At 59.3% G+C, this 7750-nt stretch overlaps 1 protein-coding gene across 3 annotated transcripts in view; it reads right to left on the bottom strand.

Annotated features, from left to right (window-relative positions):
* Positions 1-7750, bottom strand: part of PRDM15 (PR/SET domain 15) — a 49182-nt gene that overhangs the window by 17822 nt on the left and 23610 nt on the right. For all 3 annotated transcript variants that reach the window (XR_003792401.1, XM_029214981.1, XM_029214982.1), the window contains 3 exons: positions 4731-4898; positions 2477-2574; positions 39-170 (listed from right to left, as the gene is read on the bottom strand). Coding sequence is in view for 2 of the 3 variants with exons in the window: in XM_029214981.1 (XP_029070814.1) it covers positions 39-170; positions 2477-2574; positions 4731-4898 (398 nt within the window). In the remaining variant the exon portion in view is untranslated. The remainder of the gene's footprint in view (positions 1-38; positions 171-2476; positions 2575-4730; positions 4899-7750) is intronic.

Below are 7750 nucleotides of genomic sequence, written 5' to 3'. Positions count from 1 at the left end.
CCCCCCCGTGCAGCCCGGGAAGGGGAACACTAGCCCACCTTGAAGTGGACGTGGATGTGATCCCGGAGCACGTCCACGCGGAAGAACCTGCGCCCGCAGATCTCACAGGTGTACTTCTTGTCGCCGTGCGTCAGCAGGTGTTTGTTCATGTTGCTCCTGCAGGAGAACACCTGTGGGGGGGAGAGCCGGCTCGGAGACGCCTGGGACCGTGCGTGCCCGGCCCGCGGGGAAACCGTAACCGGGCACAAAAACGCAGCTTCTCCCCAGGGTTTGAGCTGCAGCAAGTCCTCAGTGTTGGAGACACAATCACGTGGTGCTAGAATCAGGACCGTTTGATTGTTTAAATTGGTGCTCACATTATAATACAGAATTAACCGTTGTCTAGTCTTCACCATCCACAGTATTCTGCTCAATTTTATTCAGCTCACTTAAATATTTCACTAGGATGGGCCTACCAAGAAGACTGTCACAGAAACAGCTGCAGTTTTCCGAAAGAGGATGTCAAAAAAGAGGTATGTCCTCAGTGGGTGTTCCGTATTTCATGCACAATTCACACCGCCTCCCCCAGTTTCTCAGCGCTTCCTGTCTAAAGTGATGAGTGTGGAGGCTTGGTCATTCACCTAGTACTCACCCACTGGGTGTCCCCTCTGCCGCCCACAGGCCAGGTGCAGCTGTGCGTCCACCAGCAGAGCTCAGTGGACAAAACCAGCAGCAGAGATGACCCCCAGGGCCCGCACTGATCTGAGAGAACGGCCTTCGCCCCAGTGGCCGAGTGACCTGGAGAGCAGGCCTCCTTAGAGCTCACCCCGACCACGCACGGTCTCAGGAAGAGAACACGCCATGAACGAAAGGGACACTGTTCACGGGGAACAGAGGCTAATGCCTTCACGGACACTGCTTTTCAAGATCTGCAGGTGACTTGCGGCCAACAGCCCTGAGACCACAGCCCAGGGAGGCTGGGCGGGAAAAGGAGTCAGCAGGGCAGGAAGATGGGCCTCCAGGGAGGGACGGAGGTTGCAGGTATCCCCCGGCACCTGTGTTCTCCAGGCAGACGGGGCTGGAGACAGGGGATACTTGGAAGCAATGAAGAATTCAGTTGTAGGGACATTCAGGCTCTGGTCATCTGCTCTCTTGCTGTGGAGGAAGGAGCTCAGCCTTGTCTCCCATCGGCCACAATTTTCCACTAGTGCCACCCCGGCACGAACACTCCATCTCCAGCACCCCGAGCCATGTGCCACTGAGAGACCTTTCACCTCCTGCCTGGCCCCTCCGTGAGTGTTCAGTGAACATTTCACAGAATAAGAGGTGTCTGAATGTCAGTCACATGACTGGCTGGTTTCATGTACACCATCTCCCAAGGACATGGAAGGGACACGGTGCCACCACTCCTCAGAGCCAGTGGTCAGTGGGCAGAATGAGCGGGACACGTGAACATGGGGCAGCCTCCACCCACCCCTGCCCGTGAGCAGCCCGGCCTGGCCACCCGGGCTCAGGCGTGTGTTCCATTACCCCAGCTCCACTCCCCCCTCCAGCCCCCAAACCCACACTAAGTCAGAGCCCCAGCGTGCAGCCCACAGGCCACGCTACCCTGCGGACCTGTTGCTTTGTGGTTTGAAAAAAATCAGGAAATTTCCCATAAAAACACGGGTTTCCGTGTTCTCTTGAAAAGGTCGAAAGATCTGGCAATGCTGCCACGTGCCAGCTGGCTGGGCCGAGTCACAGCTGGCCGTCCACCGGGCCTTCACTTCTGGCGGCTGCTGTCACTCCAGGACCACGTGGCTCACGTGGGCTGCGCGTGGCTGAGAACCTGGGAGAGCCGAGTCATGGGAGGTGAGCCTAAGGGAATGAGCAACCGCACCCCAGCCGAGACCAGGCGTTTGTGCGCAAAGACCACCGCCATCTCACGTGGTTAGCTGACATGGCCTGGATGGCAGCGCCCGGGCAGGGTTCCCTGTGCAGGGCTGACGTGGCCCGGGGCTGCTCGGATGGGGAGTGTACTCCGGACGTTTAGGGCCTGCTGAGGAGTCAACGCCCTCTGACGGCCAGCCCGACGCCCCGGACAGATCTGCTCGCTCGGGGCGCCGGCATCCGTGGACTGGGCACAGAGCACACGGCTGTGGCTCCGTCAGTCTCTCACCGGGAAATGCTGCAGGGGGGACCAGTGCTGACCAGGAAAATAAACCCGGACATCCCGTCTCCGCCAGAGGCACGTGGCTCGGGGTGCTGGAGGTGGAGTGTTCGTGCCGGGGTGGCACTAGTGGAAAATCGTGGCCGAAGGGAGACAAGGCTGAGCTCCTTCCTCCACAGCAAGAGAGATGACCAGAGCACCAAGTGAGGGGACGCCGCGGCTCGGGACACCAAGTACCCACTCGATCTTAACATTCCCCCGCCCCCGCCACACGCAGTGCATAGAGCTCTGAGCCTTCCCATTAGAAAAGGTGAGCTGTGTCCGGGCCCCGGCCCCAGCCTGCGTTACCTTGCCGCACACCGGGCACCCCGAAGGCTCCTTCCTGTAGCGCACCAGGTTCTCGGCACCGCCGGCCTCCGCGTCTTCCCTCTTCACCCGCCGCACTCCTGAAACGTCCCGCCCCCCGGCCGAGAGAGTCAGCACACACGAGACCTTCCCGCATCAGCCAGGGTCACCTCCATCTGATGGAGGACAGGGCTGCCCACGAGTGGGGCAAAGGAGCGAGCGGGGTCACTCGTCCATGACGCACCGGCGCTCCAACACGCGACCCGGGAGGGAGGGCAGGCGGCCCGCACCACCGACTCCGGAACCCGGGCTGCACCTGAAACTTGGAAAACCAAGGGCAGCAAGTGTCTTGAGCTTTCCACGCAGAGGAGTCAGAATGAGCTACTGGTAAGGGAGGTATCTGTGCTCAATCTAAAGCTCAAGGGAAAGGTGGGGTTCTCAGAGGCATCTGTAAGTAGGAGGGCATTTTTATTAAAAAGATACTAATATTCATCCTTCAAATTAAATCAGCCCAATAAGGATCAAGGTAAAAAATCAGAAAATAATAAATTTCTATGGTTTTAAGGCAAAAGTGATCATAATTGGGATCGAAACAGACTTAGAAGTTCTCAGGAAACAGGGAATCGCTGAATAAAAGAAAGAGAGAAGTTCCCTCTCACGGTCTCTCTCCACACCACTGACCCGTCCTTCTGGGACATTCCTGCACAGCTGGGCTCAAGAACGGCCAGCACGCTGGCCTGGAGACAAGTACGTGACTCCCCAAAAAGCTCCCAGTGGCGTAAAGCACACAGGTCTGTACTGGGCGTGGATCACGCTTCAGTATAGAGGGAAAAACCATGGAACGGCCACACAGCATTCGCTCATTCCCAAGGAAAATGATCTGAGTGCGTCAGCTGTAAAATGTCGTAAGATAAAGTTGTAAAATGCAACCCACGTATCTGTCGATCGGGAAACACCTGACTTCCAGCAGTAATGGCGGCACTCATGGGCCCGCCTGGGGCCTTATCATCAGGGTCCGGTTCAACCAGCCCAGCAGGTCGGCACAATGGCCATCCCCACAACACAGGTGAGGACACTGAGGCCCAGCAGCATGACCAAGGCCACCCGGTCACTAAGTGGACACCAGGCGCTAAGTGCAGCACCGGATCACAGATGGAAGGGGGTGGAGCTTATGAACCCACGTGAAGAAGGGCCAGGTAAAAAGGCAGAGTGCAAAGGTGATGCAGGACGTGACCTGACTCCAGGCTTGTTTTAAAAGCCATGAAGACACGTGTACATGCACAGCTGCGTGCAATGGTCAGACTTCGCGTACAACTTCGTTTTCTGACCCTTTTCCCCCGACAAGCATGTACTTCATTTACAATTCTTTGTAAAATGATTTTTTTTCAAACTTTTATAACAAGGTGCTCTGGTCAGTGAGTGCTTCTTACAGAGGCTGGTCAGTCAGCAAGAGGGCAGTGGGTTTTAGGGTAAAAAACTAAAATGTCCAAGATCACTAAAACTAAAATGCTATTTTGAAAGAGGGTCTGTCTGAGCAGAGGGTCTTTGAGAAAGCCTCCCAGGTAGGGTAGGTGCTCAGGACACACCTGTGGCCCAAGGTCCCGGTCTCTCTCTTCTCTCGGGGCCCCTGCCTTCCCCTGCACAGCTCAGGGTCTGCCCTGTGGGGTCGCCCGCAACCCCGCCTCATCCCTCACTGTGCTGCCTCCCACCTTCCCCCCCATTAGCGACCCCGCTGAAGTCCATCTTTCTCCTGCACTGGCCTCTCGTAAACCCACCACACGACAGGCAGCCCCCAGGCACCCCAAGCCCACCGCGAATGGCGAGGGTCATCGGGGGTCCCTGGGGAAACAGAGGAACAAGGGCAGAATCACTCACGGCCCCAAACAGCCTCCGCCCGAAACGTTCCGTCCCACGCACACGGCTGAGAGCGCACCACACCCCATGTGACATTTCATACACTGCTTTCCTCCTACTTTCGTACGGAAAGCATTTTCTCACAACATTAAGCTCTCTGAAAACAAAAAGTTTTTGGTGACTGATAAAATTCAGTCCTACAAAGAGTCTGGTTTTCCTAACTTTCCCCGCTGTGGAGCGTTTGGGGCATTTCCAACCGTTCCCACTCGCACGTGATGCTCTAACCCCCCATCAGGACCTCTGGATGCCTGAGCCGATTCCCATCAGGTGGTACCTCGCCAACAGGCGCCCACAGAGACGCGGCCAGCGTGAGCCCCGCCCCCTCCCCGGCAGGCGCATTCACCTTCCAGGTGCCTCCTCTGGTGGTCCAGCATGACGTCCTTGCGGTAGAACATTTTGTTGCAGACTTCACAGGCAAACTTCTTGTCCCCGTGCTTCTTCTTGTGCTTGGAAAGGTTGCTGTTGGTGGAGAAGAATCTGAAACACATCTCACACTGGAACGTCTTATCATCTGTTGAGGAAGTGGGGAAACACACAGCAACTTTCAGGTGCGGGACACCGACGGCAGGCTCAGCATCGTGGCCGTGGGACCGGCAACGGGCACAGGAGGAGGGCGGGGCCGGGAAACCGCGCCGCCTGAGCCGACGACGCCCCCCTGCCACGCCAGGCCTGAGCAGCGTGCAGAGCAAACAGGTAGCTCACCTCCTTCCTCCCTGGCGCCACAGGTCTCCCACAGCATCCGGGGATTCGTGGCAAGGAAAGCGGCTGGACCACAGCTGTCCTTGGCCCTCACCCCCTCAGCCAACCCGACCACGGCGCCAGCCCCTGCTTCCCGCTGCGTCAGGTGAGCGGCCTCCTGCCCCGCCCCACCGCTCCTCCGAAGTCCACCCACCACCTGCCCCTCCCCTCCCACGTGCCCTCCACAGGCTCCTCCCCCATCGCACAAAGACATCCCCAATGTCTCCCACCTGTAAACAAAACCGTCTGGTCCCTAGGTCCCCTTTGGGAGACGTGCACCCACCCCCAGCAAACACCCCCTCCCCACACTGAAGCCTTCAGAGATACCCACAGCCCGGTGTCCCTCCCCAGTCCCCCCCCAAAGGTGGCCAGACTGCCCCACCAGGGCCTCGGACAGGCCCCACCCTGCCCTCTCCCTCCAGGTGCCCAAGGCAGACCCTGGGGTGTCCTGTCCCCTCCCCCCAGGCCCGGGGGGTCTGCCCCCCACGAGCACAAGCACAGGGGCCATCAGGGCATCTGCCCCGCGCTGGCACCTCTCCAGCTGTCTGCCTTGGCCCCAGCCACCCGGCCTCCGCCCCTGGTTTAGGGGGTCTCGGGGCCTTGGTTAGCGCTCTCCACTCAGACTTGTCCTCTGCCCTCAACCCTGCCACGCCCACCCTGCTCCTGCCAGGACACGTTAACTGCCCACGGGTCCGTCACCTACGCCAGCCCCGAAAGTCAGCCCTCACTGCCCACAGCCGTCCTGCAGCACCGGGAACACCGTCCCGTGTCACCTGAGCGGGTGGGCATGACAGTGTGCGTCCCCCTCCAGAGCGAGGGCCTGAGGTCACACCGTGTCACTCTCACTTCTGGGCCTTTGGCTACAGCCCACTGACCACTTCCCGTAGTCAGCAAATGTTTGCTGAATGCGCAAATCCCGGAGGCCGGAGGCCAAGTTTCGCTCTCTACACTGACTGACTGCGGTCCTCACTCTGCTGCACAGCGGACTCCCACGTCCGGGAATCGCAGCCTGGGCGCTGCTGACACTCTGGCCGGATCGCTGCGGGAGGCTGTCCTGTGCCCTGTACGTTGGGCAGCATCCCCCAGGCAGCTGTTCCAACCAAACCGGCTCCAGACTCTGCCCAGCGTCCCCGGGGACTCAGACCTCGCAGTTTAACTTCTGCCAGGTGGACCCCGATGTGCAGCCCCAGGTGGAGGCCCCGGGGTATCCACACTCCCCTGTACACGCGTTTGTGTGTGCGCGGTACCGGTGCTTATCATGCAGACGTTTCCATGCTGATTTTAGCGGTTACATAATTTTCAATCTTCCCGGACCAGGGCACGAACCCGTGTCCCCTGCATCGGCAGGCGAACTCTCAAAGACTGCGCCACCAGGGAAGCCCTAGTTCATCATTTTTGATATTGTAGGTAATGTAATGATGCTCTTCCTACTAGATTTCCTCGGCATGGATCCTTAGGAATGAGACCACCAGAGATGAGGGCGTCTGCCATCCTGCTCTGGGAAGGGCCACGCCTTACAGGGCTGTTCCATCGCATCACTGGAGACCCCGCCCACTCTGGGCCTGCTAAACCACACAGGTAAGCCTCCCTCCTGGGCAGGTGGCCCACAAGCCCAGGAACCCGACAGCCGTGGAAGGTGCAGCGCGGCCCTTGGACTTCCGCTTCTTCCCTCTAACGGGTCGAGTCCCTCCCAGCGTATGGAGAGGACCCACCTCTAACCATCCCCAACAGCTCCGGTGTGGCCTTCGCCGGGTGACAGCAGAGCTGGAGCAGCTGTCCGGGCCAGGCTGTCACCACGGTGGCTTTTCCTGCCATGGCGTCCACATGTCACCAGTTCAAGAATCCAGGCAGGTGCTTGACGACAACCTTCTCGCCCCTCCCCCTCCCCCCGCCCCTCCCCCCCATAATCCCTGCTGCCCTCGAGGCCTACGCTCATGTTTTAACAAAATGCAGCAACTGAGAACAAACACCTGTTATGTGGTGGATGGTCAGGCCTCTCAGCATGGCTGTGCCCCGCTCTCTGTCTGCCCCCTGCCAGCCAGTGCCCGCCTCACCTCTACACGCTCCCCTGTACTGCTCGCCCCCTGCCCCAGCTGGTGGCTGTCCTAACCCTCAGGCCAGAAGGCTCTGCCTTTCTGCTAGTTCCTTAAAGGGAGACACCTGCCCTGCTGGTGGTCCTTGACCTGAGGGGATGGGAGGGGTGTGCCCCAGCCGCTGGTTTCCCTGGTAACAGATGAGCCAACCTGATGTCAGTTGCCCCTATAAACCGCAGCCTCCTTCTCCCCTGAGCGGGGGAAGATCTCTGCCTGACATGTGCTGCCTGCCCTCTGCACGCGGGGTGCGGCTTCGGACGTGTAAGGTTCCCCCGTCCAATAAACCATTGATGTCTCTGTCGCTGCCTCTGGGCTCTTTCTTTGGTCTCGAGGTTGGGCAGCTCCAAGGCTTGCAGGCCTGGGGGTGCAGCCCAACACGTGGGCTCCGGTGAAGGAGGGGGCACAGGGTCACCCGGAGGCGGGACAGGGGATTTCCGGGGAGACCCTGTCTTGCCTGAGGGCCTGGACATGAGCCTCTGCTCTCCTCCAGCTCCCTCAGGAAGGTCGAGGGCAGACGAGGGCCACCTCACAC

This window comes from Monodon monoceros, unplaced genomic scaffold, assembly GCF_005190385.1.
Source record: "Monodon monoceros isolate NGI ecotype Baffin Bay Population unplaced genomic scaffold, NGI_Narwhal_1 Super_Scaffold_11, whole genome shotgun sequence".
Lineage (NCBI taxonomy): Eukaryota > Metazoa > Chordata > Mammalia > Artiodactyla > Monodontidae > Monodon > Monodon monoceros.
Note: the sequence above shows the minus strand (reverse complement) of the source record. Positions and strands in the feature narration are given on the sequence as shown.